The sequence below is a fragment of the Bos javanicus genome, chromosome 13 (genome assembly GCF_032452875.1).
Source record: "Bos javanicus breed banteng chromosome 13, ARS-OSU_banteng_1.0, whole genome shotgun sequence".
NCBI lineage: Eukaryota > Metazoa > Chordata > Mammalia > Artiodactyla > Bovidae > Bos > Bos javanicus.
The window spans coordinates 40,543,514-40,570,567 of record NC_083880.1 but is presented as its reverse complement, the minus strand read 5'-3'; the positions used below and the strand labels follow the sequence as shown (position 1 = coordinate 40,570,567).

The 27,054-nt window shown below is 42.4% G+C and overlaps 1 protein-coding gene across 4 annotated transcripts in view; it reads right to left on the bottom strand.

The window, feature by feature from the left end:
• The window catches only part of KIZ (kizuna centrosomal protein), a 93,280-nt gene extending 67,582 nt beyond the window's left edge, over window positions 1-25,698 (bottom strand). The window contains exons 1-6 of one of the 4 annotated variants that reach the window (XM_061436382.1): window positions 25,513-25,698; window positions 17,824-17,886; window positions 15,637-15,790; window positions 10,766-10,858; window positions 1,848-2,493; window positions 1,150-1,465 (exon numbers count right to left, since the gene is read on the bottom strand). In XM_061436382.1, coding sequence (XP_061292366.1) covers window positions 1,150-1,465; window positions 1,848-2,493; window positions 10,766-10,858; window positions 15,637-15,790; window positions 17,824-17,886; window positions 25,513-25,619 — 1,379 coding nt within the window. In that variant the 5' untranslated portion in view covers window positions 25,620-25,698. Of the gene's footprint in view, window positions 1-1,149; window positions 1,466-1,847; window positions 2,494-2,614; window positions 2,711-10,765; window positions 10,859-15,636; window positions 15,791-17,823; window positions 17,887-25,512 lie in introns of those variants that run through there. The other 3 variants (XM_061436384.1, XM_061436385.1, XM_061436386.1) reach the window with 3 other exon arrangements.
• Between the last annotated feature and the right edge of the window lie 1,356 nt (window positions 25,699-27,054).

Below are 27,054 nucleotides of genomic sequence, written 5' to 3'. Positions count from 1 at the left end.
ACCCTCGTGTGCAAGAAATCCACTTGGCTTTTCACTGTTGCTGGGAATGCTGGAGAGCGAGTGATGGCATCACAGTGTCACATGTTCCAAGGTGGGATGGGGGCAGGGAGGCTGTATGGAGGGTTGGCCCCCCGCCTAGGTGTCAATCTTACACCCCTGGCCTTGGTGTCCTCATTTTATTTTTTAGGCCGCTCTGTGTGGCATGGGGATCTTGGTTCCCTGACCAGCAACTGAGCTCAAGCCCTGGGAACTCAAGCCCCCTGCCTTGGGAGCATGGAGTCTTAGCCACTGCACTGTCAGGGAAGCCCTAGTGTCCCATCTTAGATGATGAGCTCTACTCTGCGTTGTTTACTGAGGTTCCTTGTACCCGTAAGATATTTGATGCTATTAGTGCTACCCTTATTGCAGAACTGATTCTCAACATGTTGTTTCTATGTTTCCTACAACTCCACTACCTCCAATCAACAGCAAACCTGGGTTTCTTGCATTGCAGGTGGATTTCTTTACCGTCTGAGCCACCAGGGGAGCTCGTGGAAAAAAAAAATGAATTTTTTTGACTTGAACTTTTATGACTTGGATTTTATAAGTGCTCAAAATATATAACATTGACACTCCTCTTGAACCTTAAAGTCTCCAATGTCCTCACATTTACACTGAGAAAAGGAAAGCTGCCTTACATATACACTTATTAAAACTTATTAATGCATATTTAATTGTATCACAAAAATGACACAAGGGAAAGGGATAGAAGAATTAAGCAAATTAATTAATTAGATACAAAGTTCTCAGTCTCAAAAATTAAATTCCCAAAAGTTTAAGTGTTTGTCACCTGTGTTACTACAAGTCCAAAATGACTGGTTTTCTAAAAGAATGGTGGGTAAGAAGTAGAGGGAATTACTTATGAATTAACCAGGGATTCTTTAGATATCATTATAAACTGCCAGTCACCATGATTTCAATGATACTCAGAGTTTTAAAGCTATTTCATTAAAAAAAAAAAAGAAACTAGTCCTTATCCAAAAGACTATTTATGAGAATTAAGGGACTTACACACTTACAGCTGAGTGTTCAATAATATACTCCCAGTGGAATGGTCTCTAAAAATATCTATAATTAAAACTGAACAGTGAAAAAAAATGAATGACTTACTCCTTTGCTGGCAAGTTAGTGAAGGACTCATTTGGTGAATCAGGAGTGCTTGGGGCTTGCAAAATACAGTTAGGTTTTCCGGTGGATGGGGCATCTCTTTCTTGCTCAGAGTGGATTACATTTAAGGTCTCTGTTCCATCTTCTTGCTCCATTGTGTCTCCCAGATTTGTCTGTAGTTCTGGACTCTTTAAAATCAGATCGTCTTCACTTACAGAAACTGTGAGGTCACTGCTACTGCTCAAACTCTCCTCCTCCTGCTCTTCCTGCTTTTTTCTGAAGGGCTCCTGTGACTGTGAGTCCTCACAAGGAAGGTGATCTGTAACAGGGAATATGAACAGATGGCCAATCACTGACTTCAGGGAGCTGGGAGAGGTAAGATGCTCTACCTCTCAGAGCAGAACTACTCATCAGCTAGGAACATGCAGAAACAATCCACAAGTAACTGTGGTGTTTTTTTAAAGCACATTAAAAATATTTTTAAAATATCACAGTGGGTTTAAAAATCAGAGAATTTGTTTGCAAAGGTACTTCTATGGACATATTTAAGAATGCATTAGAACGGAATTCATTGGCACAGTCACTACTTTGCTTTGGGACAGATACGACAAGACGGTATTTTGTATTTTTAACACACATCACCACCCAGAAAAACTAAATACTGACAAAAATCAGCAAACCGTCTTAGCCTCTCACCCCACCTGAGGAAGCTTTCCTGGCAGGGGGCTTCTCTTGAGGACACTCGTTTTCAGATGCATAGGATTCTGAGCCTGACAGCGGAGAGACTGGCGGTCTGGCTCTTTCTTCCTCGACTTCAATATGCTCCCGTGTCAGTATTTCTCCCTCTGATCCCTCTGATCTCCTGGAACTGTCACACTTTAAATCAGTGGTTCTGTTCTCTGGACTTAATCTCTCCCATAACGGGGAATGGAGTTCGGCCGACTTTTTGCCTTCAGATAAATTACTCTTGCTCTGACATGCGTTGCTTCCTATCTCGAAGCAATGAGTTTGTTCCTCCTCAGACAATGCGCTGGCTGTGACTGGCGTTTTCTCACCAATCTGAAGAGATGTCTTTCCATCTATTTTGTCAGACTTATTTAAGCACTGTGTGTCACCAGGAGTTTGTACTACATGGCTGCCTGTCACATCACTGCTCTGGGCTGTCTGCTGGTGTGAATGTGGGTCAGGAATTGAAAAGTTCTTTGTGGGTTGGGGAGATTTCCGCTCTGTAGTGAAATCTCCAATGCCTGAGACAGCTGACATTTGGCGGCCCATAAAGATGGTTGCTGGTTGATACAATCCTCTTGACATGGCTGTCCCTGAGTTAATTTCTGCCGGCATTACAACCTGCAGCCCCAAACGACATGAATAAGAGTTAAACATGCTGTCTGTGAACAGTGAGGTTATTTATGTTGTTTTCAGGAACAAAATGAGGTAAGGAAGCATGACCAATGAAATCAACACCTACCATGTTTTATAAAACTCATTGTGTTTTGTTGTTGTTCAGTCGCTATAGTCAAAGCTATGGTTCTCCCAGTAGTTATATATGGATGTGGGAGTTGGACTGTAAAGAAGGTTTCTATACATTAATAATGAAATATCAGAAAAGGAAATTAACTGTCTCATTCATAACTAGATAAAAATACCTAGGAATAAATATAACCAAGGAAGTGAAAGATTTCATGTTGAAAACTATAAAACATTAGTGAAAAACACTGGAAAAGACACAAATTAGTGGAAAAATAGTCTGTGCTCATGGATTGGAAGAATTAATATTGTTAAAAGGGCCATAATCGCCAAAGCAATCTACAGATTCAATGTGATCCTTATCAAAACTCCAGCGGAATTTTTCACAGAATCAGAGCAATCTTAAAATTTCTGTGAAAACACAAATGACCCAAATAGCCAAAGCAATCTTGAGAAATAAGAGCAAAGCTAGCAGCATCATGCTGTTTTATTTTGAAATATATTACAAAGCTACAGTAATGAAAACAGTATGGTACTGCCATAAAAAAAAAAAAAAAACACAAAACAGACACATAGATCAATGGAACAGAACAGAGACCACAGAAACAAACCCATACACGTGGTCATTTACAACAAAGGAGCCAAGAATACACAATGGAAAGAGGACAGTCTCGTCAACAAAGGTGTTGAGAAAACTAGACAGCCACATGAAAAAAAATGAACCTAGATCATTAGCTAATACCATACACAAAAATTAACTCAAAATGAATTAAAGACTTGAATGTTTTACAAAACCATAAAACTCTTAGAAGAAAACACAGATGGTAAGCTCTTTAATGTAAGTCTATGGCAATGATTTTTGAATCTGACACCAAAAGCAAACGTAACAAAAGCAGAAACAAACAAGAGAGACTACTTCAAACTAAAAAGCTTCTGAACAGCAAGGAAAACCATCACCAAAAAGGAAAACTATCGAATGGGAGGGAATATTTGCAAATGATATATTGATGAAAGTGAAAGTCACTCAATCGTGTCTGATGCTTTGTGACCCCTTGGACTATACAGTCCATGGAATTCTCTAGGCCAGAATACTGGAGTGGGTAGCCGTTGCCTTCTCTAGAGGATTTTCCTAACCCAGGGATAGAACCCAGGTCTCTTGCATTGCAGCTGGATTTTTTACCAGCTGAAACAACAGGAAGTCTTGATATATTGATAAAGGGCCAATATCCAAAATGTATAAAGAACTCATACAACTCAAGAGCAAAAAAAATGGGCAGAAAAGTCTGAATAGACATTTTTCCAAAGAAGACATACAAAGGGCCAAAAAGCATAGGAAAACATGTTCAACTTCACTAATAATCAGGGAAAAGGAAATGAAAACCACAGTTAGATATCACCTCACACATGTTAAAATGGCTATTACTAAAAACAAGAAATAGCAAGTATTGGTGAGGATGTGGAGAAAAGGAAACCCCTGTGTACTGTTGCTGGGAATGTAACTGGTGCAGCTACTAGGAAAACAGTATGGAGATACCTCAAAAGTTGATCTAGCAATTCCAATAAAACAAAGGCACTATCTTGAAAAGATATCTGCACCCCCATGTACACTGCAACATTATTCACAATAGTCAAGATACAGAAGCAATCTAAGAGTCCAATAACGGCTGAACGGGTAAAGAAGTGGTACAAATACACAATGGCATATTATTGAGCTGTAAAAAAGAAGGAAATCCTGCTATTTGTAACAATGTGAAAAAAATCTGAGGCATTATGCTAAGCGAAATAAGTCATACAAATACTGTATAATCTCTCTTACATGTGTGCATGCTCTTTGCAACCCTATGGACTGTAGTCCAACAGGCTCCTTTGTCCATGGGATTCTCCAGACAAGAATACTGGAGTGGGTTGCCATGCCTTCCTCCAGGGGATCTTCCCGACCCAGGGATCAAACCTGCATCTCCTGTGTGACAGGAAGATTTTTTTTTTTTTAATTTTACCACTGAGCCACCTGGGAAGCCCAATCTCTCTTACATTTGGATTAAAAAAACAAAAACAAATACAAACCAAGTTCACAGATACACAGAACAGACTGATGGTTGCCAGAGGTGGAAGAGTGGGGAACAGAAGAAATGGGTGAAATTTTTTTTTTTTAGTTTAAATAAACTGAAAGCATATGGAGAAAGTTATAGCAAAGCAAATGAATATAACTGAAAAGACTTATTAGTGAACAGAAGGTAACTTTTAAAACCAGGGGTTCGTCTTTACTGAGGGAAGGGGGAAAGGCCACACTGCTGGAGACAGCAGCAAATTTAGAACTACTGTAACAATGTCTCAGCTAATAATCACCAACTACAGTTTTTAAAGCAGGTGGACCCTGACCGTTATTGCACTTTGAAAAATATATTTATGTTATTCTGCATGTTTTGCAGAATGTGGCAGTAATCTTTATTTTTCTTATTATTTTTCCCCACAGATAAGGAAATTAGTATCATGATGAATGCAGAATAGAAAAATGGAGCTGTCAGACCTAATTTCCATCTTTTCACACAGTACTATTACTGCTCTTAGTTTCTATGTAAACAAGTCCTTAAGTCCCAGTGAGACTTCCCCAAATCCCTTAATAAAAATTTACATATAACAATCCTGAAGGAATTCTTTCACTTTATTATATGTCAGACTGCATTGTGTCCTTCCCTAAATTCTTATGTTCAAGTCCTAACCTCCAGTATGACTGTATGTGGAGATAGAACTTAGAAGGAGGTAATAAAGGTTAAATGAGGTCTATCAATCAAGTAGACTGCTGTGCTTAGGAACAGACCAGAGATCTCTCTCTCTCCACACACATGCACAGAGAAAAGGACACACAAGAACAGAGAGAGAGGATAGTCTGCAACTCAGAGCTCGCACCAGAAATCACCCCAGCTGGCACCTAGATCTCAGATGTCCAGCCTGTGACAAAATAGATTTGTTTTTCTAGCTACGCAGTCTGGGCTGTTTTGTTATGGCAGTCCAGGCAGACTGAGACTCCATGACAATGTGATTTTTAACTTTTCATTTTGCCACTGGGGTAGATAAGAGACTCAACCAAATTTTCACAACTGTAGCCAAAAGGAGACATTTCTGGCCAATAAATCCAATAGAAGTTGGAACTACCAAAATTTCAAAATGGGTCCATTAAATTCAGGCTTTAAAGGTACATCTTGTAAGTTTTTTGGTACTGACATCATGCTAAAATCATCTAATACATGTTGTTACCACCAGGTGGCTTTCCTTTCCTTTTCCTAATTGGTAGGTACCTCTGGCCTCAGTACCACAGTAAGTGGTGTGACGTCAGGACTCCTCAGCACGGCCACCCCAGGGGAACAGGAAGATGGCTGACTACAGCGACAGAAGGATCAGTGGACATGTGCCAAGCACTTACCAGGTGTCAAGCCAACTTCCATTGGTTACTTTTTAAACCCTTGAAATGACCATTTTTGTTATACCCACTCCAGGAAGACTTAGCAAGGGCAGACAATTTGCTCTTGGTCACAGGATTCAAACCCAGATACAAGGACTCCATTGCCCATCCGTTACGCCACAGCACTCAAAACTGAGTTAAACTCAAACTGGGTTACACAATAACACAAGAATTCCTCATAATGAAATCTGAAGTGTATGTCTAATTTCTCACTCCACTTCAACCAGTACAGAATCCCATCTCACCTGATCCAACTGGACTAGTCCAGCAGCAAGGGAGACCATTTCAGTCTCTCCTATGCTTAGCTGAAAATGCATCTAAATGGATACCTGAAATATTTTGCACCACGAGACAAGGCTGCTTTTATTCGACCAGGGATTTCTCCTAACTTTTGAAGAGCTTTCACCCAGACTACCTTAGAAGGCAGTGGCAGCAAGATAGCTAATAAGATGGACACGGTCTGAGTTTGAACTTGGGCTCCTGCAAGCAGTGCAGCCTTTGGCAAGTCAACCAACTTCTCTGAGCCTTCCTCTATAATGAGGGTAACAACAGTATCTACTTCCAGAACTGTCGACAGGATTAAATGAGTTGATGAATATAAAGTACTTACTGAAGGCCTTGGTAAAATAGATGTGCAGTGACTGTTCCCTGTTCTTACTATTAGGATTAGAAGCAGAAATAACAACCTGCACAGCCATTTTCCATGTGACCCTGGCAGGGAAGTTTCCAACAGTGGAAGTGGAACTCCTCAACCAGCCCTGTGATGAAATTCTCTCGTCCTTTACATTCTTCAGCCCTGGTAGGGTATAATTTTTCTGTGAAGTATCCAGTTCACTTCTGCTTTTAGGGGCATATATTTTACAGTATAACAGTTTAGAAACTTCAGAAACCCCACCTCAAAGTTTATGCTCTCATTCACAAATGCCATCTCCATATGGTACATATGTTTTGGGAACATATGTTTCGATGTGTTTTTAGGTACATGTCCTAGTCACTGTTAATACATAATAAAACTGGGCAAGGAGAAGAACATGCCTAGAGACCAATGGTATTAGAGTCTACCCCAAAGTGAAAAATGACCATGTATAATAGAGCAGGATGACTATATGATAGTAAAATTTGTGAGGATTCAAACTGAGACCTGAACTTTGTCTTTCCTGCTAATTAACAACAATGAGAGTTTACTAAGTGGATTAATACTAGAAACAAGTGTGGGGGATGAACAGACCAATGATTACTGAAGAGAACACATGACTCTGAAGAGCAGCCACCGGAGGCATGGACACACTGGGTGCCCTTTTATAAAACCGAGCCAAAGTTCCACCCTGAAAAAATAGACAACTACTATCTGATCATTCTTAGTAGAGCATCCAAGTTACTGCTTTTGGTTGAAAGGTGCACAATCACTTTTTAAAGATATCCTTCTGTAACTCAGAATTATCATGAATTTGAAAGCTCCTCTCCCCTTCATTGGTGTTTTCCATCTCAATGGCCACCCCAACTCAGGGTCTCTGGTTCATTCCTTGCGTCTGAACAAAGCCTGGTTTCCTCGCTCCATGAGCTCCTTCCCCCAGGGCACCCACACCACACTACCAGGCCTGCCTTCCCCCACCTCTGATGGAACTGCTCTGCGCCCCAGCGCTTCCTCCACCTGCCCCACTGTGCACGTGCACGCACAATGATTCAGGGCGGGGGCGGGGGGGGGATGTCAATCACTGAGCGTGGGACAGAGTTCCACGATGGTCCTTTCCAAGCTCATCTTCTCCCACTTCCTGTAAGAACATTGGCCCTCAGCCAGGCTGACGGCTGCCCACCAGGCTTCCAGCTTCCACTCCCTCATTCACAACATTTCCAAACTGGAGAATATCTATCACATCCCCAGGGACTGGCACCTGCCCTACCCTTCATGTCAGCTCACACGGTACCTCCTCCCCAGGCCGCAGAGGATGCACTGCAGAGGAAGTGAACCCTCTTTCTCCATGGAGCTGGCCCTCAGCACACACTATCCTGGGCCTGGGAAAGAATAGCACTTTGTGGAGAACACCTGGAGGGCAAGCATCATGGCATTCCTAGAGGGACCTCTGCTTCTCAAACAGAGCACTCGCTCAACAATGATCCACTGAATTCAACCACGGGGCTAAGGCCAGTCCCTGGAGACCAGTGCTCCAGGCACAGAGACTAACTCATATGATGCTGAAAGAAGAGGTGCACAGGTTTCCAATGAAAGATAAAACACACCCCCAAATGATAAGGAATTGTTCTAGTTTAGTATTTAGTAAGTATTAACTACTTTGGAAACAATGACAGACTTTATTTTTTTGGACTCCAAAATCACTGCAGATGGTGACTGCAGCCATGAAATTAAAAGATGCTTGCTCCTTGGAAGAAAAGTTATGACCAACCTAGACAGCATATTAAAAGGCAGAGATATTACTTTGCCAACAAAGGTCTGTCTAGTCAAAGATACGGTTTTCCCAGTAGTCATGTATGGATGTGAGAGTGGGACTATGAAGAAAGTAGAACACTGAAGAATTGATGCTTTTGAACTGTGGTGTTGGAGAAGACTCTTGAGAGTTCCTTGGACTGCAAGGAGATCCAACCAGTCCATCCTAAAGGAAATCATCCCTGAATGTTCATATGAAGAACTGAAGCTGAAGCTGAAATTCTAATACTTTGGCTACCTGATACGAAGAACTGACTCATTGGAAAAGACCCTGATGGTGGGAAAGACTGACGACAGAAGGAGAAGGGGACGACAGAGGATGAGATGTTTGGATGGCATCACCAACTCAATGGACATGAGTTTGAGTAGGCTCCAGGAGTTGGTGATGGACAGGGAAGCCTGGCATGCTGCAGTCCATGGCATCGCAAAGAGTCAGACATGACTGAGCGACTGAACTGAACTGAACTGACTGAACTACTTTGGGATTTTGCTGTAATGCTTTACCTTTTAATTGATGGAACATCAATGGGAAATTGAAAAAAGGAAACATATATGTCTCAAAGTGTTACCTAATTGATTCTTACATATGCAAACAGACAAAGCTTTTAAGGTGGTAACACTTTTCAGTAAAAAGCAAACACTTCTAATTATTCTGTGTAACATGTTAGGGGGTTGGCCGCTATATGTCTCTTGCCCTAATGTTAAATATGACTGAAAAGGAAACTGTATAACTATACATAAGGTAAGGAATCAGTTGTACCAATAGAAAAAAAAAATCTCCCGTTTTACTTAAGTACCATTGACACTGCCATACTAACAACGTGACTATCAGGAACAGCACAGAAAGAACAAACTGGATCATAGATTTAAAAACATGTCAATTATTTCGCGACCAAATGTCAAACAGAAAGACTGCCTGAATGGCTCAGAAGTCTATCACATCACACCACATTTGGTGTACATCTAATGGCAAAGAAGTCATTTATCATTAAAGGCCTTTTCATATAGGTCAAGGTTGCTGGGGCTTGGTGTTTTGTATCCTACAGTTTAAAGAATGCTCTAAATTCTAGGTTTTTTAACTTTTTAATCTTTAGGAAAGAAAACTAAAACTTTCTATAAACTCAGATTAATGCCTGCTAATGCACAGAAAAAAAAGAAAAACTAAAACCTTGCTCCTACTATAAAAACAAAATAGTGTGGCCTCTGTTTCTTTTCTGATAAGAGTCTTAAATACCAAACAGTTAACTGCATAATAACATTTACTGGCAGCCAGGCAGCCTGCTTAGCTGATATATAAAGCAGGTAAAAGGAGAAAAAGTTAATTTCTTGGCTGAATGATTCCATCGGTAGCTATAGGGCAAACCTGAAAGTCTTTTAGTAAAGTAGCAGTTGATTCTTCTATCAATCTGTAGCACACATACTCTTCCAAGGAAAGCATTAAATATGAAAATCATATCCCGTTATCATCTGTTTCCAGCTTTCAGCCCAGGAAGCTTTTCTTAATGAATGCTGCAGCCTAAGGAGCAAGCACGCTGTTGGCTTCTCTGAATAATGGAGTGATGCTCCCGGTTTTGCTTATTACAATATCGACTTGCTGAGGGGGTTTCACACATAGTCACAAGTGACTACTCTTGCCAGCATGCTCCAAGTTATTACAAGATGTTTTTAGACATTTCATCTAAAAGAGCTTTACTGCTTTTAGTGAAGAAAACATCTATGGTCTTGAACAGAATCATTTATATGGAGATAGGGAGGAGGATTAGAAGCCTGCATTACGGCAGATACATAGCAGAATTTATTTAAGTATTCCTTGCCGTTCTTTTTTGTCTGCTGCTGAGATATGCAATCCTTTCTTTCCACTTTATCTATGAAAAGGTTAAAATGTACAAAATTATGTATACAAAGAAAAGCAGCAAAATGCCCATTTTGTTTACCGCTCATTTAAAACATTTCTGGAATGAAGAAAAAAGCAGCTACAAAGCATTATAAAAACACAATTTCATCTGCTGACAACACTGAGGTTTTCTTTGGGCTCTATCTCTTTTGCAGCCACAGTGACTGCCTTTCGGCAAGTTTAATTGAATTATACACTAAAGCCATACTCTATAAGCAAATGTCTTTAAACAATCACTTAGAGTGTAATCAAAAAGATCTTTGTAACAAGATGATCTTATTTAAAACAATATCTTAAAAGATGAACACTCCAAAAATCCTCTGTTAACAGAAAGTTTATCATTTTAACTTACTACCTTTTCTTTGTCTTCATCTTTCAGTTCACCTTTTTTCCCCAGGCTATCTTTTGAGAGTAGCTGCATCTTCTTAATTTGAGTCTCAAATTCAATCTAAAAATAAACAAAGTTTGATTTTGTGGAGGATATTATTACAACCAACACCTGTCCATATTTTTCAGTCTTTACAACATAAAAGGAACAGTGAAGAGACAGTAGAAGCTGATACAGCTGAGAAATTTAGCTTATCTTAGAAACCACACAATTTCACAAACAACACATATTAAGAGCTGAATTCTGTAAAATGTTATATATTTTAAATAAAATAGCATTGATGGAAGTTTTACTTAGCCTTTCATCAATTCAGGAAATAAAACCTTGATGATATTAAGCTACATGAAAATCCAGTTATTTTATCTTGAAAGTAACACATTAGATGATGTTCTCTGAAAAGTTCTGTCCTTAAAAAGGGAAAAGAAAGCAATCCTACTGATTTCTTATCTGAATGATATCTACACAGTATCCCGGTCCTATTCATCACAGCCACTGAAGGTATTATTTGCTAGACCATCAACTGGAAACACATGCCATTTCTCAGGGATACACATGCACTGTGGACCTCTGTGATCAGCACCGCAGCCATCAGGTTTATTCTGGCCCTAATAACGTAGAGATGTCAGTGTCACTGTCACGCTCCAACTGATGAAAATGACTCCATTATGAAGTGACTTTTCCTTAAAAGCAAGGCATAAAAAGCTTTGTTCAAAGTATAATAAAACTTTGATTCATATGTTAGTAATTAAAGCTTTAAAAAGCCCTTGACTATGGTCATCACAGATAATTTTCCATCACAGAACACTTTCCAAACGAGGCAGTGATGCTCTGCAATTAGAAACACACCTATAAGATAATAAAATTAGAAAACTGTTTTCTCAGTTCTCAGTCTAAATACAAAATGGGCCCAAGTTTTTGTTTTGACACTCAAAAAGTGAACAGACAATAATAACCAAAATTGACTTGTCTCCCTCAAAATATCTTAAAACGTATTACATGATGCCCCATTTTTAGTAAAGTTAAGCAGGGACTTCTTTTTTCTCTATCACAGTGCTATTAACACAATAGATGGCAGTAATGTTATAAAGAGATACCTAATTAAATCAAAGTTTCATAAGGCCAGTAAAAATGACAAAATAAGCCAAGAAAAGATAAAGAAATAAGGCAATTAAGAAAATCCAGTTTACTTCTTTCTGTTCTATATCTACTCTTTTGAACTCAACAGATATTTAATTTTTAAGCCCAAGAGCTTTAAGCAGGCATCCTCTACAAATGCCAAGAGAAAATATCTTTAAAAAGAGATGAGAGGTGGTTTACAAAATAAACACCAAAAATAAAGAGGTTTATTAAATAATAAGTCTTAAGCAAAAACTCTTTCTTCCTATGGCTTACAAATGTTTTCTTATGCTCAAGGATTTCAAGGGGAGGAGACACAGGACCAGATGGGGACTTGCTCCCCCACCCTGGGGACCTTCCCTGAGCCCTGTCATGCCAGCCCCGTGCCTGGCACTTGAATGAAGGAGGCTAAAGTGGAGGCTGGCAATGCTCCTCATACGACCCCGGAAGCTTTCTGGGTGCTCCTAGGTTCCAGCGACCCTGTCTCTGTGCTGAAGGCTCCTCAGCCCTTGGGGAGGCTGCTCTGCCCACAAGAGCACATGGGTAATGAAACCTCACCCTCTGTACCCCTCCTCCATCAGCCCTCAACCAGTGATGCTTGGCAGCCGGGAGCTGCATCTCCCAAATGCTCTGAACCACCCGGTGGAGCGTCCCTGTGGGATTAATCTCCATGTGCCGACTGGAGCTGACTCAACACCCCGTTTCGGTCACCTGTTCTTCCTTGTCTCAGCTACCCACCTGCAGCATCCTTGCACTTCCCATGAAAGCCACTTACAGCCAGACCCTGTCTCAGGATCAGCTTCAGAGAAAAGCCAAACAGACAAGACCAAAGGACACCTGAGGAAAATGCTAATGACAAGCTGCCACAGTGGGGAGTGGGGGTTGGGGGAGAGGATGAAGTGGGCAGGAGGGGTGGGGCATGTCTTCACAGCACCGCTGATTCTCTGGTTTACATTCATGAACGGAGGCTTAAGCACTCTACCTGAATGCTGAGAGGGGACAACCTGAAGGGCTGTAGTCAAGACTATTAGTTGAGCACAGCCAACCTCCAAACCTTGATTTCTAAGTACCCCTCTGCACTCAAAGGGGTACAGAGCTGCACTGTGAACTATACTCACAGCTCCTCACATAAGAGCCTAATTCCAGGTCTGAGGCAGGGAAGCAGAAGGTAAACCTGGAACATCCTGTCAAAAGGACAGGAAAATGTGAAGAGCAAAAGAATAATTACAGTAACTGGTAATGTAATGATGAAATAAAAATTCACAAGCCCACAGTGAATTGTGGGAGGGAGAAGGAGGAGGAAAGGAAGGTCTTCTTCATGAAATGCCAGCTAATAAAGGTATTGATAGAAGATAAGATCAAATCAGAAACATTTCACAACTTCCACTATAACTGATTCAGGCACCATTAATGGATCCTAAAACCACTAGGCAAAAGGCTGCTGAGAAACAAGGTATTCCCAAGATGCCAAGCCACCACTCTGCAGATTATTTACTAATTTTCAAAGCAGAGAAAGGTACCTTACGATAGAGAGACCTAGAGACTGCCGTATTAACCAAGACATCAAACTCAGCCTCGCTCAAGCAGGACCACCCGACATCATAGCTCATATACCTTCTGACTGGATACATCAGGGTGTATATAACTTCAGCCATGACTATTTAAATTTAACTAACACCAAAACTCAGTCCTCAGTGTCCCAAGCTACATTTTAAGTGCTCAACAACCGCGTATGGCTAGTGGCAACTGTATCAGACAGCATCTATAGGGAGAAGGTTCCCATCGCCACAAAGCTCTACTGGGAGGTGCTAGTCTAGGCTGAATTTCTAGTTCACAAGAAATACAGGGAACACTACACAAGTTAAATGACACCACAAAGAAATAACAAGTCAAATTCAGAATGTAAGTCATCCTAGAAACAACTGGCCTGCCTTCTTCAAAAAGTCAGTATCATTTGGGGGGAAAAAAAAGGAAGAGGGGTAGGAGACCAAATCAGATTAACAGATTAAAATAGAACACAATAACAAATATAACATGTGAGCCCTGGTTGGCTCTTGGTCTGGAAAAACAGACTTTTGAAGAGAACTGCAGAAACTAAAATATCAACTGAATATTAAATATTATGGAATCATTAGTAATCTTCTTAGATGTGATAATGGTATGATTATGGAGAAGACTGTCCTTGTTTTTAGAGAATCCACACTTAAGTATTTAGGGGAGAAATGTCATGGTTTCTGCAGCTTAAAATAAATACACATACAGAGACACAGGCCAAGCAAATATAGCAAAATATTTATAACTGTTATAAATATTTATATTTATATCTGGATAGATCACAAGATGTCAGTCCATTTAGGTTGCTATAATAAAACAGTACTGGTTGGGCAGCTCATAAACAATTGGAATTGTTGATGAGTTGTGGAGGCTGGAAGCCAAGATCAAGGTGGCCTTCTGGAGAGAGCCCCCATCCTGGTTCAGGGCTACCATCTTCTCACTGTGTCCTCAGGTGGAAGGGGCCAGGAGTGCCCTGGAGCCTCTGTTATGAGGCACTAATCCCATTCATGAGAGCCCCACCCTTGTGACTTAAGCACCTCTCAAAGGCCCCACCCACTAATAATACACTTTTGTGGGGTTAGGATTTCAACATATGAATTTGGGCAGGCTTACACAAACGTTCAGACCATAGCACGAATGTTTATTATAATAATTATTTTCATGTATATTTAAAACTTCTATAATACAAGGCTAGGGGGAAAGTTCCGGAGAAGGCAATGGCACCCCACTCCAGTACTCTTGCCTGGAAAATCCCATGGACAGAGGAGCCTGGTAGGCTGCAGTCCATGGGGTTGCTGAGGGTCAGACATGACTGAGCAACTTCACTTTCACTTTTCACTTTCATGCATTGGAGAAGGAAATGGCAACCCACTCCAGTGTTCTTGCCTGGAGAATCCCAGGGACGGGGGAGCCTGGTGGGCTGCCGTCTATGGGGTCGCACAGAGTTGGACACGACTGAAGTGACTTAGCAGCAGTAGCAGAGGGAAAGTTCAAGAGGGAAAAAAAGGAATGCTGAAGCCAACTTCTCCTGTAACCGGTGAGCAGATGGGTTAAGTCAGGTAAAAGCCCTGAGCAGCACAAATAGAAATGAAGCCTCGCCCTCCACGTTTGGCACAGTTTGTCAAGCAGCCTAAGGGAGTGGGGAGCCAGGGTGAGAGATGGCAGGGAAGGGGAAGCTATTCTGACTCTCAGAGTCGATGGGCATGAGGACCAACTCCTTGGACCAGTTCTCCCCCTCAGTTTCCTCCTGACACCTGGCCTGCCCAGAACAGAGGGGCCCACACCAGAGAAAAAGAACCCTCTGAAGAAGGAGCCAGTCTCTGCAAGATATCCTGATGATGCCAAGAGATACCAGGTACCGGGTGAGGGGCCAGGTATGGCTGGTGGCCATGCCTGTTTAAGTTAACCACTTATATAGTATAACAAAGCACAGATATTCCAGTAAGTCAACTAAAGCAGAAATCTGAGAACATGCAATTTCAACCTGTCTGATCAAAATGTGGCCATATGGTAATAAATTCCTGGAAAAAACTGACAGTTAATCTTCTGGATAAACAACCTAACGTTAGTGACTGTCACAGATCTGAAACTTATTCTCGCCAGTCCCAATCTTAGCAAAAAAAGACAAGAAAACAAAAACATAAACAAAAAACAGTACAAAACACCACCTTCAGTTCTTGCAGCTTCTCTAAACTTGCAGTAATGTTAGCTTGGATCCGCTCGAACTGCTTTAAATATTCTTGGTTTCGAATACGAGCATTCTTTTCTGATTCACATATTTCCTTCAGGTACTTCTTTAGTTTTATATACTTCAGCTTAGCTCTAGAAGAGTAAAAGCAGATTTTTAAACAATGGAGTTAGACTTGGACAAATCTAAGGATTTGCTTTAACAAAACTGTTAATGAGACAGTGTATTCTAAGATATTTTACCCAAATGCTGCAGCCCAAAGGACAGAATGTATATGCATCTTTAGAGAGGAAATTAATGCAACATCACTGAGGTATCACCTCTAGGCATAACTCTCCTGAGAAATGGACACAAGACCACATTACACCATTCACACATATTTACATGGATTTCTTTCTCAAAATTAAGTGTGGTGTCAAGAGCAGGGTCTATGTGGCCCTGTGCAGGTAAACAGCCCATTACATTCTTTTATGCGACAGCTTCAAAACTACCTGTTCATGCTGCTGCTGCTAAGTTACTTCAGTCGTGTCCGACTCTGTGCGACCCCATAGACAGCAGCCCACCAGGCTCCGCCATCCCTGGGGTTCTCCAGGCAAGAACACTGGAGTGGGTTGCCATTTCCTTCTCCAATGCATGAAAGTGAAAAGGGAAAGTGAAGTCTCTCAGTCGTGTCCGACTCTTCACGACCCCATGGACTGCAGCCCACCAGGCTCCTCCATCCATGGGATTTTCCAGGCAAGAGTACTGGAGTGGGTTGCCATTGCCTTCTCCTACCTGCTCATATAGAAACAGAATCAAACTATACACTATAACCCATAAACATTTTAAAAACTTTAGAAATTTAAAGTGCTCCAAAAGGTCTCATTTAGATATTTTAAATTTTTGTTAGAAACTGCAATAATGCACTGTATTATGAAAATATTTTATAATAGCAAATCGATTGTAACTCTGCTCAAATTGTGAAGAAACGTTTCAGTTCAGTTCAGTTACTCAGTTGTGTCCGACTCTTTGCGACCCCATGGACTGCAACACACTAGGCCTCCCTGTCCAACACCAACTCCCAGAGCCTACTCAAACTCATGTTCATCAAATCCACCCAACCATCTCATCCTCTGTTGTCCCCTTCTCCTCCTGCCTTTGATCTTTCTCAGCATCAAGGTCTTTTCCAATGAGTCAGTTCTTTGCATCAGGTGGCCAAAGTATTGGAGTCTCAGCTTCAGAATCAGTCCTTCTAGTAAATATTCAGGACTGATTTCCTGATGGACTGGTTGGATCTCCATGCAGTCCAAGGGACTCTCAAGAGTCTTCTCCAACACCACAGTTCAAAAGCATCAATTCTTCAGCATTCAACTTTCTTAACACTCCAACTCTCACATCCATACCTATGACTACTGGAAAAACCATAGTTTTGACTAGATGGACCTTTGTTGGCAAAGTAGTGTTTCTGCTTTTTAATATACTGTCTAGGTTGGTCGTAGCTTTTCTTCCAAGGAGCAAGCGTCTTTTAATTTCATGGCTGCAGTCACCATCTGCAGTGATTTTGGAGCTCCCCAAAATAAAGAAATGTTTGGAAACTCCAAAATGAAATACCACATAACCCTGCCTAATATTTTGTTGAAAGGTCAGCTATAATAATTATGCCTTAATCACTCACAGATGCACCATGTTTAAATTGTGACCCAAAAGATAAAGACTACAATGTATCTTATTTTTAAGATATTTAAGCAAAATAGATTCCTGAAATTATACAGATACCAAATAATGAAAATATAATAATTTTTAAAATCTATTTTAATCAAATTTATTCTTATACTTGATAGTGATTATATGAAATTACAGTGTTTACTTGAAACATTTACACATCAAAAATAAGGAATAATAACAGGACTACAACTATGGTATTTGTAACATACATTAGGGTTAAATTTTGATTGTTGTTTAGTCACTAAGTCATGTCCGACTCTTTGCAACCCCATGGACTGTAGTCTGACAGGCTCCTCTGTCCATAGGATTTTCCAGTCAAGAATCCTGGAGTGGGTTGCCATTTCTTTCTCCATGGTATCTTCCCGATCCAGGGATCAAACCCAGGTCTCCTGCACTGCAGGCAGATTCTTTACCATCTGAGCCAGGCAAACTGGTCTTAAAATTTTCTGCTGTCATATCTTACCTGCATACATCAGACTGATGATATTCATAAAGTTTCCTTTCCAGGTCCAATCTCTTCTTTTCGCTATAATAAAGAAGTATTTCATGAATAAATTACACTGGCCAGTAACAGGCAGTCAAATTTAGAACATGATCTCCTTTTTGAAAATGCTTCTCTGGTCTGAAGTGAAAAGAAAGTGAAAGTTGCTCAGTCATGTCTGACTCTTTGCGACCCCATGGACTATAGCCTCCCAGGTGCCTCTGTCTATGGAATTCTCCAGGCAAGAATATTCGAATGGATAGCCGTTCCCTTCTCCAGGGGATCCTCCCAACCCAGGGGTCGAACCCAGGTATCCCGCATTGCAGGCGGATTCTTTATTGTTTGAGCCACCAAGGAAGCCCAAGAATACTGGAGCCTATCCCCTCTCCAGGGGATCTTCCTGACCAGCTGAGCTACTAGGGAAACCCTCTCTGGTTTAAGAAGCAGAAAATGCCAGCTGCATGTGAAACTCAAGACACAAAAGAACTTAGCAGTCACTAGGCAAGTCAAAAAGCAGAAAGGACACCAGTATGAAGCAAAAAGAACAAGCTTTTCGAAATAAATGTGGAAATGCAGTGAGAAAAGCCTGGAAAGCAGGTTCATTCACTCCGCAAGTGTTATTTCTTGAGTGCCTTCATGAGCCAGGCTCTGCTCTAGTCCTGGAGATTGACTTGGTGAATGAGCCAACTAAGGCTCCTACCCTAAACCAGTGACATTCAAGAGGTAAGGACAGACAATACACAAGATAAACATGTAAAATACAACATGGCCAGCATCTCTGAGAGCTACAAGGATTCCGCCAGGTCTAGACACGAGGCTACCCTAAAACCATCCTGGACTGCAGGCTGGGGGCTCATTCTGTTTTCCACCAGATGATCCTGGGCAGGACCTCATGGCTGAGTCAGGAAGGGGTTTCTGAGAAGCAGACCTGGCCTCACTCAGGTTTAGGGGAGACCAGGTCCCTGACACCATGACTGTGATCTGGGGGCGTTTCCCTGTATAACCTGTAAACACCATCATGATCAGTCACTGACTGCCATTCCCAGGAACTACGCCACGCAGGCTTCTGAGCTTTCTGATGAGTGCTGGCAGGAAGCTGGAGGACAGAGCGGGCATGCCCACCTGCACACCTGGTCTGGTGAGAAGCAGGGGAAACTGGGCAGCAGAAACGGTGGCAGTGGCCAAAACCCAGGGGCTGGAGAGGAAAACCACTGGACAGGAGGCCATTCCAGCCTCAAAAAGAGCCCTGGGGAGGTTCAGCCGCAGACTCTGCTCCATGACCACCAGAGTAACAGCTTCAACTGAAGCCATGCTGCTAATTTAAGCTAACATTAACTAAGGGTGAAAAAGAAATCGTATAATGTCTTTAAAAAAAAAAAAAAAAGACTGTGAATCAAAGACAAGGATTCCGGCAAAGGAAGGGTTCAGTGGCTCCCTGTGGGAAAGGGCTGAGGCATGGTCACTTGGGAGCCCTTGATTGTTAGTTTCTATTTTCCTTCAGTCATTTTTTTCCCTTAAAACCCCCAAAGGTTATACTGTTAGCTTTATTATAAGTAAATTTCTCTGCTCAGTGTAATCTAGAATGAAAACCACTGTTGAGCCAAAATTCTTTTAAAGGGAAAATGGTGTCCAAAACCCAAACACCTAATCTCTGCTTGTGGAACACAACCCATTCCTTAGCTGGGAAGTGCCTATGTTTAAAAAAGAAAAAAAACTTGTAGAATCACCAGTTTTAAACTAGTAGCTTCAAACAGATCTTTACTTTCTCATTACTAAGAGTGAACTTGAAGTAAATATGGCATAACGGCTTCCATGTTAGAGATTTTTATTCCCTGTCTAAGATTTCACAATCAGTATGATAACAAGGAGTGGCTGACTGGACAGTGTAAGCAATTTAACACTAAATGACGAGGGCAGAGGGTCCTTAAACATGGCTATGACTTTTGTCCCTGATGTCCTTCTTCAGGCCTATTGTGCTCCTGCCAGTAAAGCGTGATCATTGTCTGTTTGCAAGGAACCATCAGATGGACCCAGCTGGAGGGTTATCCTCTGGGATGAGAGGTGTAGCCTATGAAACTGCGAGGAACACGAAAGACAGGTCAAGACAGGGGAATGTGTCCAGACTGGGAGAGGCTGGAGAGACGTTAACACAGGTTCACAGGTGGAATCCTGGACCAGGAAAAAAAAGGTGTTAAGACAGCTGCTGAAATTTGATTGGAGTTTGTGGACTGGTATATGGATGTTAGTTTCCTGACAAGAAGGGTTATTTGGTAACCGTGTCAGGGGCATCACATACCTGCCCTTTTCAAATGGTTTGGACAAGTCTCGTGCTCTTAGACAGGCAGACAGACAAATAGAAAGGGGGAAAGAAAATGAAATAAAAAGTTAAGAGTTGAGAGATCTGGGTGAGGGGAATACTAGAAGTCTTTGTCCTATTTACCTGCAACTTTTCTGTAAGCTTGGCCTTGTTTTAAAATAATTTTAAAAATTCACCCCTCACACGGAAAAGGACCACAGTCTTTATGGAAATCCATCAGCTCTCAAACAACCAGTTCTTTTCAATAAAGAATGTAAAACTTCCTCATTCCTACTCTATCTTCACTACACACAGACATCCACTGGTCACACTTCTCTACTCTAACACTTCAAAAACTGAAAAATCGCAGTCAAACACCTCTTGGCCTTCTAATTCCAGACAAAATGATGCTGATCTCATTACCTCTTCCTCACAGGCTCATTTTTCTGAACACATCCACACGGCAGCACTCCAACACTGACTTTCCTATCTGTTCTTCTCAATCTAAGACTTAAGATATTTACCCCAACAAAAAAGCCAGAGAAAGGCTTATTGGGAGGATCATCTTGCAATTTCTGCACCTTAAATCTCTATTTCAAAATCTTTAAATACCCAGCCCTGGGATGTATATTCACAGGTCCAAGTTTGCATCACCTCATCCTAGACCTGACCTTTTGAAGTTTTACACACCTGGGTGGTCCTCAAAGCATAGCCACCAGCTTTAGTTTTCTCCTTATAAGCCACTTGTTACTCTGTTTTTGTCTCAATACCATCTTCAGCTTTACTCAACAAATATCGCAGCATCAATTTCTGGACTATTATGGCATCTCACTCTGAATCAATACCGGCACTGAAAAAACTGGGGTTGGTTAATAGCCTTTCAAAGGGATGTTTTTATATGATTTTAAGAGTCGATTCCACATTCATGTTGCTACCATGCTTGTGGCACTAGATACATTGTAACAAATCACTGCATCAAGCTCTTTTAGATTCAGTGACTGGCCTTCATCACAATGAGGAGAAAACACCAGAAAACACCTTAAACAAAAAGGAAAAAATTCAGAATATAAAATTACATCTATATGTGACAACAGCTAAGACAATGTGGGTTAAAAATATACCACTTACGAAGTGGACTGCCAGGAGTTGGTGATGGACAGGGAGGCCTGGCATGCTACAGTCCACGGAGTCGCAAAGAGTCGGTCATGACTAAGCAACTGACCTGAACTAAACACTGCGATGGCCCACCTCTTAAGAGAACTGAGAAAAGACAAGTTGTTTTTCTCTTTCATTCCCAGGACATTTCCAGACTGACAAACCAGCTGTGACTACCTGCGGTTGCAGACATCAAAACAGCTCCAGTTTTAGGAGACAAAGGTCCTTACGGTCACTGGGATTGATCAAACAAACAGGTACATCCAAACACTGAAATAGGATATAGACAATAATATTCATTGCTCATTGCTTTGCAAAACTAACAGCTTTCAACTTTCTTTTACTTTAAGGCTCACTGCTCTCAGTTCAGTTCAGCTGCTCAGTCGTGTCTCACTCTTTGCGATCCCATGGACTGCAATATGCCAGGCCTCCCTGTCCATCGCCAACTCCCAGAGTTTACTCAAACTCATGTCCACTGAGTCAGTGATGCCATCCAAACATCTCAATCTCTGTCGTCCCCTTCTCCCACCTTCAATCTTTCCTAGCATCAGGTCTTTTCAAATCAGTCAGTTCTTCGCATCAGGTGGCCAAAGTATTGGGGTTTCAGCTTCAGCATCGGTCCTTCCAATGAATATTCAGGACTGATCTCCTTTAGGATTGACTGGTTGGATCTCCTTGCAGTCCAAGGGACTCTCAAGAGTCTTCTCCAACACCACAGTTCAAAAGCATCAATTTTTCAGTGCTCAGCTTTCTTTATAGACCAACTCTCACATCCATACATGACTACTGGAAAAACCATACCTTTGACTAGACACACCTTTGTTGGCAAAGTAATGTCTCCGCTTTTTAATATACTGTCTAGGTTGGTCATAACTTTCCTTCCAAGGAGCAAGCATCTTTTAATTTCATGGCTGCAGTCACCATCTGCAGTGATCTTGGAGCCCAAAAAATAAAGTCTGACACTGTTTCCACTGTTTCCCCTTCTATTTGCCATGAAGTGATGGGACCAGATGCCATGATCTTAGTTTTCTTAATGTTGAGCTTTAAGCCAACTTTTTCATTCTCCTCTTTCACTTTCATCAAGAGGCTCTTTAGTTCTTCTTCACTTTCTGCCATAAGGGTGGTGTAATCTGCATATGTGAGTTATTGATATTTCTACCAGCAATCTTGATTCCAGCTTGTGCTTCTTCCAGCCCAGCGTCTCTCATGATGTACTCTGCATATAAGTTAAATAAGCAGGCTGACAATATACAGCCTTGACATACTCCTTTACCAGTTTGGGACCAGTCTGTTGTTCCATATCCAGTTCTAACTGTTGCTTCCTGACGTGCATACAGATTTCTCAGGAGGCAGGTCAGGTGGTTTGGTATTCCCATCTCTTGAAGAATTTTCCAGTTTGTTGTGGTCCACACAGTCAAAGGCTTTGGCATGGTCAATAAAGCAGATGTTTTTCTGGAACTCGCTTTTTCGATGATCTGATAGATATTGGCAATTTGATCTCTGGTTCCTCTGCCTTTTCTAAATCCAGCTTGAACATCTGGAAGTTCACAGTTCATGTACTGTTGAAACCTGGCTTGCAGAATTTTGAGCATTACTTTACTAGCACGTGAGATGAGTGCAATTGTGCGGTAGTTTGAGCATTCTTTGGTATTGCCTTTCTTTGGGACTAGAATGAAAATCAACCTTTTCCAGTCCTGTGTCAACTGCTGAGTTTTCCAAATTTGCTGGCATATTGAGCGCAGCACTTCTACAGCATCATCTTTTAGGATTTGAAATAGCTCAACTGGAATTCCATCACCTCTACTCGCTTTGCTCGTAGTGATACTTCCTAAGGCCCACTTAACTTCGAATTCCAGGATGTCTGGCTCTAGGTTGGTGATCACACCATTGTGGTTATCTGGGTCGTGAAGATCTTTTTTTGTATAGTTCTTCTGTGTATTCTTGCCACCTCTTCTTAATATCTTTTGCTTCTGTTAGACAAAACAGAATCTCACTGCTCTACTAGACAAAAAAAAAAATCTCTGGCCTTACTTTACCTCAAAGCCCCTATCTCTGGTGATGAACATGTCAGAGAAGCTGAATGACCAGCTCAAGGTCACATAACTGTTCATGGACTAGAAGCTTGGTTTCTACATTTCTCTTGCAGTTTTCTCTGCATCCAAAGTTATTTGCCTCTGTGTTTATTACCTATGCATTAGAGTTAGTTAGGGACTTTTTAAAATGAAAAATGAATACACACAGTAACAGATTTGTACTGACTCAAAAATGAAAAAAAATCTCCCAAGGCAGAACCATGAATAGGCTATAAAGCATGACTCAGATTCCTTATATAATTTCAACAGCCTCACCTTGCTTAACAGTGCAACCATTAAGTATTAAACATAAAGTGAGTAATAATCATTACACAGTTATCATACCATAAGGACTATAAACGGCCAGGTGTTCTGAGCACAGGAAACAAAAATGATAACTCACAATTAACTTTGTTTTTGTTTTTTTAATGCTATCATTCAAACTAGTAACATTTTAAAATTAGAACCTGGGTTAAGGGGAACTTCCCTGGTGGTCCAATGGTTAAGACTCTGCACTTCTAATGCAGGGGTTGCGGGTTTGATCCCTGGTCCAGGAACTAAGATCCCACATGCCACATGGTAAGACCAAAAAATTAAAATAAAAATAAAATTAGAACATGGGTTAAGAGATACAAATAACTCAAGGCCTGTGGTAAGGAAGCCACTCTTTTAACAGAATAGAGTCAACGAGCCCTTTAAGTGTATGATGCACAGAGCAATGTTTTGTCCCTTAATTATCAGGTGTGTGCATTTAATACCATTTTTGAAATATCATGATGCCAGTTTTCCTGATTGACCAGAAAATGGTCACTATTTAGTGGTAAATGAGTGGCTACTCAGTTCTACATAACACATTCCCAACTCCTGGACACTAGCTGGTTGACTTTGGACACCAGCTGGGGGACACTAGCTGGCTGACACTTCTACTCATTCAATAAACATGTATCCAGTCCCTCTGCCATTTCAGGTACTCTAACATGAGCCGAAGGTCCAGCTCCATATGGCTCCTGTCCTCTTGGAATTCTCAGTGTAGGCAGGATACAAGTCACTTGATGCACTACCTAGAAGTCTTGAAGAATGCACATAAGTCAGGAATTGGTTGATTCATACTTGGCACAGGGAAGGCACTACAAGAACTGAATTTTTTTTAAGTTGGAGGAGAGGTGAGTGGGTGGGTGGGTGTGCAGTGGTATGTCAGAAAGAAAACAAGACGTAGAAAGATTAAGAGTTAAACAAAATAAATAATAATAAATTAAAAGGTGAGGAAGATTAAGGAAGCCTGTTGCAGATGCTCTATAAATAATCTGATAGGAATTAAATTTAGCATAGGATGAATACAATTCCTTTTCAAAACCAGTAACTTCTGCCTTTACCTTACATGTAACTATTGTCATTTCAGAATCATCACTGCGTGCAGCACCCCTCTTCAGTAAAATGACTCTGTAACTTTTAAACACTCATTAAAAGTGCTGTTTATCAAAAGATCCAAAATTCTATTTCCTTTCTTGTCGACTAATGAGATTTCCAACTCCAATTAACTTAGCAGCTAAATAATAGCTTCAACAACCAATCTTTTATGTAGATATTTGTAGTAAATTGCTTTGTAATTTCCTCTCTTTACAGTGATCAAGCGGTTTTCAGTGATTCTCATCTTTTCATGTCTTAATCAACGTATCACGAACCATCTTAAAGTTGGGACTTCTCCCACTGGAAATCTGGCCCTGTAAAAGTCTCGTGCATTTAAACAGGGCGCATGTTTGACAAACACACGCACACACACACACACACACTCTCCCGCCTGCGTTCCTGGGCCTGTCATCACCGAGGGAGCGCAGCTGTCAGGGCGTGATGACAACCTGAAGGGCCAGGGAGGGGAGTGTGGAAGGGGACCAGAGAAACTCACACGCTTTGATTGAGAGTGACAGGCAGGAGACTCCGGCTTTCACTCCTGGGCGCATCCAGGGACATTCCCGCCGGGGACCTCCCACGGAGGGGTGGAGGGCAGTGTCTCCGGTAAACTCCGTCCTCCGGGAGTTTGGGGGACAGGGCTGGTCTGGACTCCAGCCCAGGGGAACCGTGGTTGGGGGCGGGGCTCCCGTGGACCCTCGGGCCGGCCGACTCCCCGCCCCCACCCCAGCTAGGCCGTACCTGTTCCGCAGCCCTTGCTGGAGGTGGGCCACCTGCTCATAGTAGTCGGGGCTCGGAAGCGCGGAAGCCCCGCGCGTCCCACCGCCGCGGCCGCTCCGCTCCGTCATGGGACGGTTGAGGTCCTGGTTGTCCCAGGCGACAGCCCCAACATGCACCGCGAGCCGACACGGCGCCCGGACGCCGCGCAGGGGGCGGGGCTCGGACCGTGGAGGGGCGGGGCAGACGGCCTCGGGGGCGGGACGCCGTTCAGAGGCGGGGCAGACGGCCTAGAGGGCCCGGGCGAGGAGCTGTGCAGGCCGGGGCACACGCCTCGGTGTCGGGACGCCCTGCAGGGGCGTGACAGACGGCCAAGAGGGGCGGGGCGCCCAGGAAGGGGGCGGGCCGAGTCTGCGTACGGATGGTGGAGAGGCGGGCTTGTAACTTGGTATCCAAGGCCTCACTGTACCACCCCCATCCAACCCCTGCCGCGAGACTGGGGCTTTCCTCTCCTCTAACCGTTCGGAGTTCTTGAGGGAGAGACCCTGGCCCTCCTTCGGGCGGGGCCCTTCTCTGAAGGCCAGGTCTGAAGATGACCCCTGATCCTCGCCCCTCCACGGTAAAGAGGATGGAGGCTGGGCTAGAGTAATCCCGTGATGGGTGTGTTTTGCGGGGGTGGGCATCAAACTGCTTTAATTTGACTAGGTGCATACACTCCTTCCCTCCCTTCTTCCCAGAATTTGCTGAGTGTTGGCATCCCTAAGGGCGCAGCGGGTAAAGAATCCGCCAGCCTTGCAGGGATCCAGATTCGATCCCTGGGTAAGGAAAATCCCCTGGAGAAGGGAATGGCTACCCCTTCCCACTTTCCTTTCCTGGGAAATCGCGTGGACAGAGGAGCCTAGCAGGCTGTATAGTCCATGGGGTAGCAAAGGGTCAGATGGGACTGAGTAACTAATACTCTTTTTTCACTGAATGGCCTAGTGGCTTTCCCTACTTTTTTCAATTTAAGCCTGAATTTTGCAGTAAAGAGCTCATTTTCTGAGCCGCTGCTGCTGCTGCTGCTGCTGCTGCTGCTGCTAAGTCGCTCCAGTCGTGTCCGACTCTGTGCGACCCCATAGACGGTAGCCCACCAGGCTCCCCCGTCTCTGGAATTCTCCAGGCAAGAACACTGGAGTGGGTTGCCATTTCCTTCTCCAATGCATGAAAGTGAAAAGTGAAAGTGAAGTCGCTCAGTCGTGTCCCACCCTCAGCGACCCCATGGACTGCAGCCTACCAGGCTCCTCCTTCCATGGGATTTTCCAGGCAAAAGTGCTGGAGTGGGGTGCCATTGTCAGCTGCAAACATAATCTGATATCCATGTATAGAGTCATCTCTTGTATTGTCGGAAAAGGGTGTTTGCTATGATCAGAATGTTCTTTTGACAAAACCCTGTAAGCCTTTGCCTGCTTCATTTTGCCACCCCAAAGCCAAACTTGCCTGTTATTCTAGGTATCTCTTGACTTTGTACTTTTGCATTCCGATATTCTGTGATGAAAAGGAAATCTTTTTTTGGTGTTGGTTCTGGAA